At 41.0% G+C, this 14,849-nt stretch overlaps 1 protein-coding gene across 9 annotated transcripts in view; it reads left to right on the top strand.

Moving 5' to 3' along the window:
- The window catches only part of TBCE (tubulin folding cofactor E), a 126,428-nt gene that overhangs the window by 1,598 nt on the left and 109,981 nt on the right, over positions 1-14,849 (top strand). For 2 of the 9 annotated variants that reach the window (XM_079899838.1, XM_079899837.1), the window contains exons 3-4: positions 3,745-3,830; positions 11,260-11,339. In XM_079899838.1, coding sequence (XP_079755964.1) covers positions 3,810-3,830; positions 11,260-11,339 — 101 coding nt within the window. In that variant the 5' untranslated portion in view covers positions 3,745-3,809. Of the gene's footprint in view, positions 1-2; positions 35-3,744; positions 3,831-6,812; positions 6,900-11,259; positions 11,340-11,404; positions 13,698-13,832; positions 14,025-14,079; positions 14,090-14,849 lie in introns of those variants that run through there. The other 7 variants (XM_079899839.1, XM_079899840.1, XM_079899841.1 and 4 more) reach the window with 7 other exon arrangements.

The raw sequence follows: 14,849 nt of genomic DNA, 5'->3' as shown, positions 1-14,849 counted from the left end.
GTATGAGAAGTGTCACTGACATCCCAGAATGAAAGTTTGTACTTCTCAGTAGCATTACATTTTGCTTGATTGGTTGTACAGTGTGTTATCTTAAATCAAACCACCATATTTTTGTATGAGAAATTCTCACCAAAATACTCAACCTAAATCTTTTTTGAAAAGTTCGGTATTGCCTTTACTTTTAGAATAATTTGAATCTTCCGTTTTAATTGATCCAAGGAAACCTCTTCTGAAAATCATACATATTTGTGTTATACTATGGATATTTGAACTTTATTTTTATGAACCTGTAACAAACTTGATATTAAAAAAGATCTAATGCTAACTATATAGACAGAAATGAAGTTATTTACCTATAAATATAATGATTGCTTAAGTAGATTATTTCTTAGCTAATCCAATTAATTTTGGCCTGGTGCTACTCATTATTCTTTTCTCATTTTTTTATTTTTTAAATTTATTTTTGGCTATGTTGGGTCTTTGTTGCTGCACGCAGGCTTTCTCTAGTTGCGGCGAGTGGGGGCTACTCTTTGTTGCAGTATGCGGGCTTCTCATTGCAGTGGCCTCTGGCTCCAGGCACGCGTGGGCTTCAGTAGTTGTGGCACGTGGGCTCAGTAGTTGTGGCACGTGGGCTCAGTAGTTGTGGCACGTGGGCTCAGTAGTTGTGGCTCGCAGGCTCTAGAGCGCAGGCTCAGTAGTTGTGGCACACAGGCTTAGTTGCTCGGTGGCATGTGGGATCTTCCCGGACCAGGGATTGAACCCGTGTTCCCTGCATTGGCAGGCAGATTCTTATCCACTGTGCCACCAGGGAAGTCCTCTTTTGTCATTTTTATCTTGCCTTTCAGTGACAGAAATGCTTGGCATTGAATTGGGGACTTATAAAAAGAGTTATGTATTAAATCATCAAATATCTATTCTTTTCACTTGAACCATAGTCATGATGGTTAATACAGAAGAAAATCAAATTGATTTTCTTTGTTGGCAAAATCAAAAGAATGAAGGCTAGTTATAAATGACTTTCAGACCTCAGCAAGATTTTAAGTACATCAGCTCTTCTCTTATTCCACTCTGTCAACTTCCTTATTTGACTTCCTTCTCTTCCTTCTCTTCTTAACCTATAACCTATAGTCGTTCACTTCAGGGAGCCTTCCAAGAGCTTTCTCGGATCACTTTCCTCCTTTCCTTAGGCCCCTCTCATCCTGCCAGTTCCCAATCTTGCCTGAATCCAACGGTCCACGTGCTTTGCTCCTCCCACGTTGCTAAGTGCTGCTGGGGAACGTTTTCACAACTGCTATAGCCATTGCAAATTAATGTATTAAAACCTCAGTAGCCCTTTTATTTTTCATCTAATCCTGATGGAGGTTTAAAATGTGTCAATCTAGGGACTTCCCTGGTGGCGCAGTTGAGAATCCACCTGCCAATGCAGGGGACATGGGTTCATTCCCTGATTCTGGAAGATCCCACATGCTGCGGAGAAGCTAAGCCCGTGTGCCACAGCTACTGAAGCCCGTGCGCTTAGAGCCCGTGCTCCGCAACAAGAGAAGCCACTGCAATGAGAAGCCTGCGCACCGCAACGAAGAGTAGCCCCCGCTCGCCGCAACTAGAGAAAGCCTGTGCACAGCAACGAAGACCCAACACAGCCAAAAATAAATAAATTTACAAAAAAATTAAAAATAAATGAGATTTGTCAATCTAGCATTCCCTCCTCCTCCATTCTTCTCCTGTTAAATGTAAATTCTTCTAACCTTCCTCCCCTATGCTTCTTTAGGTCTGCCTTTCATCTCAAGAAAAGTTGTTTGTCCTCCTGCCCTAGACCAAACAAGCTCTCCTGTTTTTGATTCCCTCTCTTTCTGCCTCTTGAGGGCCTCATTTTATTCCCTGCCTTATATCCTCAAGATTTATCCATTGGCTCTGTTCTAATCAGCACTGAGAGGAAGAAAAGAGGGAAGAAAATGTATATTTGTGAAGGACCTATTAGGTACCACTGTTTTATGTTTTTTTCTTCAAGCATTTACTGAGCAGAGCCAGGACCTTGAATATAGGTCAGAGCACTTTGCTCTTCTGTACTGTTGGCCTCCCATTCTAAATGCACACTTAAATATGTTTAAAAGTTTAGAAAGCACTGGTCTATTGTAATGTACTAAACAGCTTCCTTCCTATAATCTCTACCCACTCCAGTCTATCCTTCACACTCCAACCAAAGTTGTCTTTCCAAAGCACAAATCTGATTATGTCATTCCCATGTTTTAAATTCTCTGAATCCTCAATACTGCCACCTGTAAATTCCTTGGCAGAGTATATAAGGCTTTCCAAAATCTGATCTCCAAACGACTTCAACCATATTTCCTAATATTTTACTCTCCCCACACACGTTATACTCTGACAGAAAATAACGTTCGTCATTGCTGAGACACTATTCTGTTTTTCATTCATTTCATTTAGAGTACTTCTTGAGTGCCTATAAGCTAAATCCTTTGCTAGGCTTTGGAGATAGAAGAGTGATAGACACTATCTCTTAGCCTTATGTGATTTTCTTGTAATGGAGACTGGGAAGTAAGTAGCCAATTATTAAACAGTATTGTTAGTGCTGGAATCAGGGCCCCTAATTTCTTGTTTACATGTCTGCTTCTCCCATTGGATTAGAAACTCATTAAGGGCAAGGACTGTGACTTACCCTCCTCTTCTCAGTAGCACTTAATAAATACTTGTGAATGAATAAATCTACTTGAAACTAATCTCCCACCTCTCAAGGGTTCCATTAAATATGATGTATGTGAAAAGATATTATAAACTTCAAATGTTAGCTTTTATGTTAATGTGGTTCTTCTCCCTCTAATTCTTTCCCTAATGATTCTTACTCAATGTTTTCCCTTCTGAAAGCATTCTTAGACTGTTTACTTTCAGTTTTGTCCATAATTACCATTGTATCAAAACCCTGACCTCCTCATATTGAAGTCCTGTATTTTAACTGTTCATCTGAGTTTTCTGTTACCAGCTTTAAATCATATTTAAAACCAACTTATACCTCCCTCCCTGTCCCTTTACCAAGCCAAATAATGGAATGAAACCACTTCTACCCCCGCCTCTTCTATCACCATTGTCATTCTTAAAGTGATCCAGGAGTGTCTTTATTTCTTACCCTTGCCTCCTATCCAGTCCTCCTAAGTCCTATAGACTTGTCCTTTGAGATATCTCTTATCTCTCCCTTACTTTCCCTTCTCACTTCCTTTTCATTTTCACTGTGGCACTTAGAACAGCCTTTATTGCCATACATGCAGGGCTGATATTTGGTGGCTGGAATACAGAAAAGGACTCTTGATAATGAATCCTACAATAATATGAACTCAGAATACAATTGGCATTTGGCTTCTCAACCTCCCACCACCTCCAGTTGGCTAACTGCACACTTACTTGGTTATTTCATTAAATCTTGTAATAATGCAACCTCAGCTTTTATGTGATTGACTATATTGGACCTTACAGTTGTATGGCATAATTTTACTATACTCTTGGTAAAGATTATAATAGTACGTGCAGTAAGCAAAAATCAGTAATACAAATTTCCATATTAACCCATTAGTTAAAGTTAATTGTGTAGAATGTTTAATGGGCATCTTGTCATAGAGATATCTGGGAAACATCTGCAGCACTACCTGCCTTGTCATGCACGTTGTTTATAAAGCACTCTATGCTTTAGGAGAATGACCCATTTATTTTCTTTGAATTATATTTGTTACTGTACAGAAAGAAAAATATATCTGAAGAATTGAAAATTGGTATAGTGGATAATGGAAGCTATTTAGACCTCAATGGGCAAAGCAGTACTAATGGTAAGCTACAAAAGTAATTTGTAAATCTTACCTAAACTTGTAAAGTCACATAATAGAAATTGCAAAATGAGAATAGTTAAATATTTGAAAAGTAAAAAATTTAAAAAGATTTAGCTTTAGTAAATTATATTCTAACAGCTGTCCATATTTTACAAGAAAGAAATGATTTATTAAAGTTGACAGATAAAGTCAAAAAGTCAATTAAACTAAAGGAAACTGAAAATGAAGCAGAAGGTTATTGAAACAAATAATGATAAGCCCTTTGAAACAAAACAAAGTAGCTATCCTAAGAGGCAAACTAATAGATTTTCTAATATGGTTTATGAAAATGCATTTGTGGTTTAATAACAGACACGAAAGCATAATTTTTTTTAAGTTCAATATATTGAATCCTGAAACCTGGCCAATTTAAGTTTGTAAAGCTCTGGATCAAAGAAGAACAAAAATAAAATGACAGCATTCACTAAATGACTTAGCACTAAAGATATAAAATATATAATTTTAGACACTATTATAAGGCTTAGAAGAATGTTGAATATACTTCCTGGTAGTTCCGAGGAAACCAGGAGAGGATTCAGCAAAAGAATGTTATTAATATTGGGAGAAATTTTCAATTTATTGAGACCACAAGTCACCTATGACTGTCAATTTATTCATTTTATTTTTTTTGGCCACACTGCGTGGCCTGTGGGATCTTAGTTCCCCAACCAGGGATCGAACCTGCGCCCCCTGCGTTGGAGGCACTGAGTCTTCACCACTGGGCCACCAGGGAAGTCCCATGACTATCGCTTTAATGAGGAAGTTGTTGGGAGAATTTATTGCAGTTTACTGTGTTACATCATGGCTCAGACAGGAGTATCATTTAGCTAGTAACTGCTGCAACAAACAAAAGATCAAACCAATCATTTCCTCCTGCCTTGGAGTATCATCATAGTATCATATGGATAATTAACGCCACCTAACTTGTTTTACTGGAATCCCTTCTCTTCCTTCAGCCCATGTTGCACAGAACTGCCAAACTAATCTTAATGAATTTGCTTTCACTTTATGCCTCTATTCATAAATCGTTTCCTTTTAGGACAAACACTTTAGCTTCACAGTCAAAGCTCCGTGTAATCTGCTTCTCATCTTATATATACACACATATATACGTATATATATTTATACTTATATATAATTTTTCAGAAACAGCTTTATTGACTCACACACCACATAATTCTTTTAAAGGATACAATTCAGTGGGTTTTAGTATATTCATGGGGTTATGCAATCATCACCACAATCTAATTTGATAACATTTTTGCTTCCCCTGAAAGAAACCACCATCACTATTAGCACTCACTCCCATTGCCCCCACTCCACCCCTAACCCCCACCCGAGACAGTCACTAAGCTACTCTCTGTATTTATAGACTTGCCTATTCTGGTTGTTTCATATAAGTGGAATCATATACTACGTGGCCTTTTGTGACTGGCTTCTTTCACTTAGCATAATGTTTTCAAGGTTCATCCATACTACTTATATCGTAACTTCAATAATTTTTAAGTCTGAATAATAGTCCAGTATATGAAAATACCACATTTTGTTTATCCATTCATTGGTTGATGGACATTTGGATTGTTCCTACTTTTTGGCTTTTATGAATAATGCTGCTATGAACATTTGTGTCCAGGTTTTTCTGTGGCTATATATTTTCATTTGTCTTGGGTAATATTATGGACTGAACATTTGTGTCCCTCCAAAATTTATATGTTGACGCCTCAACCTCCAGTATCTCTGTATTTGGAGATGGATCTTTATGGAAGTAATTAAGGTTAAATGAGGTCATAAGGGTGGGAATCTGATTTCCTTACAAGAAGAGACCCAAGGGAACTTCCCTGGAGGTCCAGTGGTTGAGACTCTGCGCTTCCAATGCAGGGGCACAGGTTCAATCCCTGGTTGGGGAATTAGGATCCCATGTGCCATGCGGCCAAAAAAAAAAAAAAAAGACCCAAGAGAGCCCTTTTCTCTCTTTACACCATGTGAGGACACAGTAAGAAGGTGGCCACTTGCAAACCAGGAAGACAGCCCTCACCAGGAATCCAGTCAGCTGGCACCTTAATCTTGGACTTCTAGCCTCCAGTACTGTAAGCAAATAAATTTCTGTTGTATAAACCACTTGATTTGTGGTATTTTATTACAGCAGCCCAAGCCAGCTAAGAAAGTTAAATACCTAGATGAGTCATATGGTACCTTTGTTTTACATTTTGAAGAGGGAGTATATTCTTAAGATATACTCCCTTAGTTGTACAGAAATGTACATAAAAGTATATTCATTGCAGCAGTATTTGTTTTTTTCTAAGATTTTTTTTTTGATGTGGACCATTTTTAAAATCTTTATTGAATTTGTTACAATATTGCTTTTGTTTTATGTTTTGGTTTTTTGGCCGGGAGGCATGTGGGATCTCCACTGAACCACCAGGAAGTCCCTGCAGCATTATTTGTAATAGAAAAAAAGTAACAAATGTTCATCAATATGAATTGATTAAGTCACAGTTCAGTGACTTAATGCAGCAAAACTATCTGTATACTATACGTACAATATATAGTAGCAAGATAATTTTTAGATATTCGTGTTCTTTTCCCTCTGTTTTTTCCATCTTTAGTTACAGAAAGGTACCCAGTCCATTTTGTACTTTCTTGCCTCAGGGAAGTATTATGATGATAAAGCTAAAAGAAGGCTCTTGTAAAACACTTCCTTTCTGAATTAATTTTCCTACAACCTGAGCCTGTTGAAGAGATCAGGCTAGGTGTACTGGAAGGGAGACACAGAGAAAAGGAGCAGTGACTTTAAGGGCAAACAGAACAGAGGAAAGAGGAGAGATTCCTGGGAAGGAACAAAAGCCAGAAGTTCCCATGGCTGTTGGTAGTACTGTAGGAGGTGAGCAAGACTTCATGGAGGATGGACTAGACAGTAACCTTCCCGTTCTCTTCCTGGGACAGGGAAGGAGAAAAGTGCCAGGCTTTGAGGGATCACTGTTGGCTTCAATAATAAACCTGCCAATGGAGTCTGATGCCTGCAGTTGAGAGGTAAGGAGGCCCTAACACTGACTGAGATTAAATTTTCTGCTAGCCCTGCAGGAAGGGAGTGAAAAAAGAACATTCGTCCTTTCAAGATGCTGGACTGAGTACGTGTTTGTCTTTTCTCTCTCTTGAGAGAATACTAAAAGGAAAGAAAAAGAATAAAAAGGCTAAAATATCAAAATAACCTTGAGAGTTGGAAGGGCTTTGTTAGTGGATGAGAAATTCCAAAAAATGTCTGGACTACAGAAAGCAGAAAGACTACTGATTGATGTAAGCAGTGGGGATATGGCCAGAGCTAAGGCTATGTAGAGAAGGGGCTGTGGCTGAAACGGGACCCAGCAGGCTCAGGAGAACTGAAAGTACTTGGCAGAATAATGGAGCCCCAGCGATGCCCACGTCCTCATCCTCGGAGCTGGTGAACAGATTAGATTACATGGGAAAGGGGAATTAGGGGTGAAGAGAAATTATGGTTGCTCATTGATGATCTCAGAATAGGGAGATTATCCTGCATTATCCAAGTGGACCCACCTGTAACTACAAGCTTCCTCAAAGGAGAAGAAGGAGGCAGAAGGGGAGAGTCAGAATGAGATGTGACATTGGAACCAAAGTCAGAGTGGTGTGATGAGATGGACTCAACCCACTGTTTCTGCCTTTAAACATGGAGGAAGGGGGCCACAAGCCACAGAATGCAGGTGGCTTCTAGAAACTACAAAGACAAGGAAACAGATTCTGCCCTGGAGTCTCCAGAAGGGAACACAGCCCTGCTGATACCTTGAGAAGTGTTGGACTTCTACAGAACTCTATATAATAAATATATGTTGTTTAAGCCAGTAAGTTTGTGGTAATAGGAAACGAACTGGAACAGCTCTCTACTTGTCAACAAAGAGGACTGGAGAGATAAATGTGGATGAAAACAGAAATTAATTGATAGTCTGTAAATGGAAGTGTACATCTCCCCACGCTACCTCTTTCTTAAACCCCAATGGGCAAACTAAATCATCACTGCCAGATATTTTATCCTCAAGCAGAAGAGTAAGACATCTTTTTAGAGAAGTAGAAGTGAGTTTCTGGGAAGAATTTGAGCAAATAGGAAAGGTATTGGTGTCAAAGAGCTACATTCTTCTGTTCTGGCATCAGGGAGCCTTCCTGGAGCATCATGGCTGCTCCCTTCCCAATCACATGACACTGAAACTTAACCAGCCAGCCAGCCAGCCCTGCTTGCATAAGCTGAGCTCCCATTAGCTCCCATTTAGGATTTCTCATGCCTCATTCTGTCTGAAACACAAATGGACAACCAGAAACTCCCACACATTTATAGAATACCTGCAGTATGACAGAGAAAGACCAAGGTAAAAAAAAAAAAGCAAAACCAAAATGAAACAAGAAAAATATAGAAAAACTCAAATTAGAGGGAACAGAAAAAACAGAGAACACCTTAAAACAAAATAAGACAAACCACGATCTGTAAGTAGTGTCACTGGAGAGATCTGAGGCGATATGGAATGGAATCTATGGCCGCTGTTGTTGTTTATCTTCCTAACAGTCATCCCGCACTTCTACTTCATGAAAAGAACCTTTTTGATATTATCCCCATGTTGCATGGCCATGTGTTTCAGGAAAAACAGAATTCTCTCCTCCTCGGGGGGTCTTAGTCTGTGTCACTTAAGGCCTTCAGCCAGTTGGGTGAGGCTCACCCACATAATGGAGGGCAATCTGCTTGACTCAAAGTCTGCTGATTTAAATGTTGATCTCATCTAAAACATACCTTCACAGCAACACTGAGACTGGTGTTGACCAAGTCTCTGGGTACAATGGCCTAGCCAAGTTGACACATAAAATTAACCTTCACAACCACATGCCAAGATGAAAAGTTGCACATCAGAAGGTACCAAAAGTTCCTTAGAAGCAGGCTGGAGAGAACTTGGTATGATAAACCTCTGCCACTGTGAAGTCCCCCGTGGAAGGCTGACTCCTCCTTGGGATGGAGCTGTGAGGAGGACAGATAGGAAGAAGACTGTAAAATGTTACAATAAAAGAATTAGCTTTTGATTTTTTTTCTTATATAAATGTTTTTCAGGATGTCCTTATGAACAATTATTCATAGCCTCAACTCCTGTGGTGTCCAGTAAAACACTGTGAAATCAAATAAATCTCCAGAAATTGAATGGGTTTAACTGATCTTGATTTTCTTTTACGTTACCCTACAACTCCAAAGGGCTTGTGTACTAAAGTAGGCATCGTGCACAGAGATGGCCAGCAGGCACATGAAAAGATGTTCAACATCTCTAATTATTAGAGAAATGCAAATCAAAACTACAGTCAGGTACCACCTCACACCAGTCAAGATGGCCATCATTAAAGTCTACAAATAACAAATGCTGGAGGGGGTGTGGAGAAAGGGGAACCGTCCTGCACTGTTGGTGGGAATGTAAATTGGTGCAGCCAATATGGAGAACAGTATGGAGGTTCCTCAAAAAACTAAAAATAGTTGGGAATTCCCTGGCAAACAGTGGTTAAGACTCAGCACTTTCACTGCCTTAGCCCAGGTTCAATCCCTGGTCAGGGAACTAAGATCCCATAAGCCATGCAGTGCAGCCAAAAAAACCCAAAACAAACAAAAAAGATACATGCACCCAATGCTCATAGCAGCACTATTTACAATAGCCAAGACATGGAAGCAACCTAAGCATCAATTGACAGATGAATGAACAAAGAAGATATGGTATGTATACACAATGGAATACTACTCAGCCATAAAAAGAATGAAACATGGATTTGCAGCAACATGAATGGACCTAGAGACTATCATACTAAGTGAAGTAAGTCAGAAAGAGAAAGACAAATACCATATGATATCACTTATATGTGGAATATAAAATGACACAAATGAACTTTTCTACAGAACAGATTCACAGACATAGAGAACAGACTTGTGGTTGCCAAAGGCGGGGGATCGGGGAGGACTGGATTGGGAGTCTGGGATTAGCACATGCAAACTATTATACACAGAATGGATAAACAGGATTTCCCTGGTGGCATAGTGGTTAAGAATCCACCTGCCAATGCGGGGGACACGGGTTTGATCCCTGCTCCAGGAAGATCCCACATGCCACAGAGCAACTAAGCCTGTGCGCCACAACTACAGAGCCTGCGCTGTAGAGCCCACGAGCCACAACTACTAAGCCTGCGTGCCACAGCTACTGAAGCCCACGCACCTAGAGCCCTTGTGCTCCGCAGCAAGAGAAGCCACCACGGTGAGAGACCCGCGCACCGCAATGAAGAGTAGCCCCCACTTGCTGCAACTAAAGAAAACCCCACGTGCAGCAATGAAGACCCAACACAGCCAAAAATAAATGAATAAATATATTTTTTTAAAAAGAGAATGGATAAACAATAAGGTCCTACAGCACAGGGAACTATATTAAATATCCTGTGATAAACCATAATGGAAAAGAATATGAAAAAGGATGTACGCATATGTATAACTGAATCACTTTGCTGTACAGCAGAAATTAACGTAAGATTGTAAATCAACCTTACTTCAATAAAACAAATTTTTTTTAAAAAGTAAAATAGGTGTCATGGTCCCAGTGACAAAAATCAAGAAAGTAGATGTAGTCACTGAGAGAGGATGTAGCCCAAGAAGAGCAGTTATCAAGGAGGGAACAATTAAAGGAATAAGGAAACCACGAAGGAAGAGACCAGCTAATTAAAAAGACAGGAGGTTCTTAATCTGTGATCCATGGACTTCTCTTGGGCCCATTAACTGCCTTCAAAGGTTAATTAGCTCCCTGAAATTATATGTGAAATTTGCATGTATGTGGATAGCTGTCATCAGATTTCCAAAGTTATTTTTTAACTCCTGGTCAATGAAAACGACCACAACAAAGAAAAGAAAAAGAAATGAAAAGAAAAACAAAACCAAAAAATAATCACTGGAAAGAAAGCATGTGGTTTCAAGGAGTGAACCATTCAAGTATAATGCAGTAGAGATACCCAATAGGATATTGACTGAAAAGTGTTCAATCAGTATGGCAATTAGAAGGTCTCTTCTTTGAAGAGTCATTTAGTTGTGCTCCCTCAACCTCCTTTCCACTTCAGCTCACTGTAGTGTGGCTTCTGAGGCTGCTACTCTACCAAAACTGCTCTTGTCAGCGACACTGACATTTATTTTGTGAAATCTAGCGGTCTTCTCATCTAGCTTGACTTCTCAGCAGCGGTGACCCCACAGTCTTCCAGTTTTGCTCCAACCTCTCTGGTTTAAGCCACTATTTCCTTTTGTGCCCCAGAAGAAATGACTACAATAGCTCATAAGTGACCCCTCTTTTTTTTTTTTTTTTTTGGCCACTCGTCTTGCTGATCTTAGCTCACCAACCAGGGATGGAACCCAGGCCCCTTGGCAGTGAAAGCACCAAGTCCTAACCACAGATCGCCAGGGAATTCACCGTAAGTGACCCTCTTAATCCTCCCTCAGCCCTGCTTCCCACTCCTGTTTACCTATAGAACTAGAAAGATCTTCCTCCAGTTCTGTTTTCTTTTTTTTACATTGCTTGATCCTTCTTATCTTGCAGCTGTCAGTTCAAATGTCACCTTGAAAGTTATCCTCCCCTTACTTCCTACTTTCAGTTTGTAACATATCACAGAACCATCTGTTTCCTTTAGTGCACCTCATATAATCTGAAATTATCTTATTCATTTTATTTATATATCATCTGTCTCATACCATTAAGATACACATTTATCCAGAACTGGAACATTGCATCTCTTTTTCTCTGCTAGGTCTCCAGTGCCTAAAAATAGTGTTTGCTGCAGAGCTGGCTCTTATTTACCTGATGCATGAAAGACGAGACTTAAAATGAATTGCATTACAAATACTTGATATTTTAAGTTTGCACTTTTTTGAGACAGTGCTTTAAATATGATCTTTACAACAAAGGGGGATAAGTAACCCTATCGACCTATGCTATTGAGAAATCAAGGGATATGAGGACTAAGAAACCATCTTGGTGATCTGAAGTCAGTGGTGATATTTGAAAGATAATTGTGGAAAAACTGGAGGGAAGACAGAAGCCAGAAGGTCAGGCTGAAAAAGATTAAAGTGAGAGGAGGGTGAGGAATGAGAGACAGGGTGTATAGAGCTCTTTTAGGGAAAAACTTTAGCAGAGAAAGCACTTCAAGGAGATAACATGGTTGAGGCAGCAGTACAATGTCTCGAGGAAAGGACAGAAGGCAGAGAGGGATCATTCTTTCACTCTAGGCAAAACCAGGCAAGTACTGTCACAACTCAGTGGAGACAGGAAAATATTTTACAAAGAAAAGGAAGGTGCATGCTTCCTATATCTGTTGTGGGGCTGGTCTGAATTTGGTGGATGCCAATAATCTTCAAGAAGTGTGGCCATTCTCTGCCGAAAGATAATTTAAAACTCTCCAGTTAGAAAGTGCACAGCTCTTCTCAGGACACAGCTGAATGTCAGTAAATAACCTACCTTTATTCTGCTTCAGTTTTTGTCTAAGTTGGGGCCAAAGTTGTCCTCCAACCTTAATGAGTACAGGAGGCTTGATCAAAATAAATAGTGATAAATCCCATCTGATAAAGCCATCTGAGTCAAACCTGTAGTCTAACAAAATTTATTAAGTTACTGAACAAGGAAAACCACCCGCCAAAGGAACTGGGGGAGTCTAACTGGAAGAAAAAAAAAACAAAAAGGAAGAGGCAGACATAGCATAGGATTTGGTGGAGTGTATTAATAGATAAGAATTAAGCAGGCTCAGGCCTGAGTTGTGAAGCCGACTCCAAGGTCATGTAGCGTTGAAAACCATAAAGTTAAAATAAATGTGGAATGTTATATCTGAAAATTTCTTATTTGAAGCACTATGCCTGGGCTGGCAAAGTGTCAAAATTATCCCCAGGACTCAGCTCTGCCAGGCAGACTTGGGATATTCCATTATTACTCATATGATTTCAAACAATAAAGCTTCTGGAAGTTTGTTTTTTGGAACAAGTTTTTTTAGCCTATGCCGTTTCATTAATCAACAAAAGCAGTTTTTACAGCTTCATAATGGGTATCTCTATGTGCTGAAATTCTTAAATTTAACATTCAGCTTGAAGGCTACCTCCCTGAAGTGTTATTTAATTTCCCTTTGGTTGGGTTAAAGGCCTCTTTTATTTTCACCAACGATAACAATACTATGGGTATTATATGCTTTAATCATGTACCAGGCTCCAAGGCTAAACGTTTATTTATGCATCATCCCATTTCATCCTCACAACTCTTGAGATACGAGAAAACTCTTAGAAATTAACATGCCTACGGAATTTGCTTTTTCCATTACTGCATTTACTTTCATCCTGCTTTGCGATTCATCGAGTTAATTTTCTTCCCCTAGTTTTTGTGGAATCAACCCTACACTCTTCTCTGTGACCACCACAGGCTTCCTCCGTGGTAGATTGTCAATGAACGTGGAACTGAATCTCATACAGGACTTGTAACTCGCTTCCGTGATAACAAGTAAACTGGAACCTGCGCGTCCCATGCGTCGTTCTGTCATCCCGGGTTCCGGGGACTCGCTGGAGCAGCACAGGAGCGGCGAGCTCCGCTGGGTTTGGGCGGTCTGACCACACTTTCGGCTCCCTAGACGCTCGCTGATAATCACCGCAGAGCTCTAGCTGCCGCCGCTCCTTCCCGAGGAGGCGGGACTTCCTGTCTTCCTAAAGGAGCACTTCCGTCCACAGCCGGAAGGTGCTCTGCGGCAAGACGCGAGGTGGGGGCAGCAGCTCAGACCACCCTGGCGGACCGCGGATAGGTGAGCTTCTTCGGGGTCAGGGGAGCGGAGGGAGCCGTGCGTTCTTGGCTGGCTCGTGACCAGTGCACGCCTGCGAGGCTCTCGGTCTGTTTTCCCTTTAGAAACTTCCCAAGTGGCCGGGCGTTGCCTGCTTCCTGGGGCTTTGAGCGAACCCAGCTGCGCCGGGTGCAGAGGAGGCGTTCGTGGGGGCGAGTGGGGTCCCGGGCCGGAGCCCGTGGCGGGCGAGCGGGAGTGGTGGCCCCGCACTGAACTTCACAGAAAAGTCATACTGACTTGTCACTCTGCAAGAGGTGAAACTGGCACAGGCGACCAACGACTTGGTGTCAGGTTAGAGAAACAACCCTGACCATCCAAATCCTTTAACATTTGTGATGCAGGAGAAATAAGGTTAAGTAGGTGGAGAACGTTTACAGGTTTTACATATTACTCACTACCAACCGGGGACTATTCTAGGTTGTGGGTGAGAACAGACTTCTCTTTTGTCTGAAGTTAATATATCCATGGTCACTGTCATTTGATACTTGGCTCAACTGTTTTCATCTTTTTAGGGGTTTTTTGGTAAATATGTAAATAATTTTTTCTTTTTTTTTTGGCTGCGTTGGGTCTTTGTTGCTGCGCGCGGGCTTTCTCTAGTTGCTGCGAGCGGGGGCTACTCTTTGCGGTGCGCGGGCTTCTCATTGCGGTGGCTTCTCTTGTTGCGGAGCACGGGCTCTAGGCTCGCGGGCTTCAGTAGTTGCGGCACGCGGGCTCAGTAGTTGTGGCTCGCGGGCTCTAGAGCGCAGGTTCAGTAGTTGTGGCGCACGGGTCTTAGTTGCTCCGCGGCATGTGGGATCTTCCCGCACCTGGGCTCGAACCCGTGTCCCCTGCATTGATAGGTGGATTCTTAACCACTGTGCCACCAGGGAAGTCCCTTTACGTATGCTTTTGTAACTAGCATATTGTTGGGGAATTTTTTTTTTTTTAAACCAAGCGGACAGTCTCTGCCTTTTGACTGGCAGGCTGACTGTACTTATATTCACTGTCATTACTGAGATATTTGTTGAGGCCTGTAAAACCTTCGGCATCATCCTTGACCCATTTCTTTCTCACCACACATGTAACCTATCAGCAGATGCAAGAACTCGGCCTTCAGAATCTATGCAGAGTCCCAAG

This window comes from Stenella coeruleoalba (genome assembly GCF_951394435.1).
Source record: "Stenella coeruleoalba genome assembly, chromosome: 16".
NCBI lineage: Eukaryota > Metazoa > Chordata > Mammalia > Artiodactyla > Delphinidae > Stenella > Stenella coeruleoalba.
Note: the sequence above shows the minus strand (reverse complement) of the source record. Positions and strands in the feature narration are given on the sequence as shown.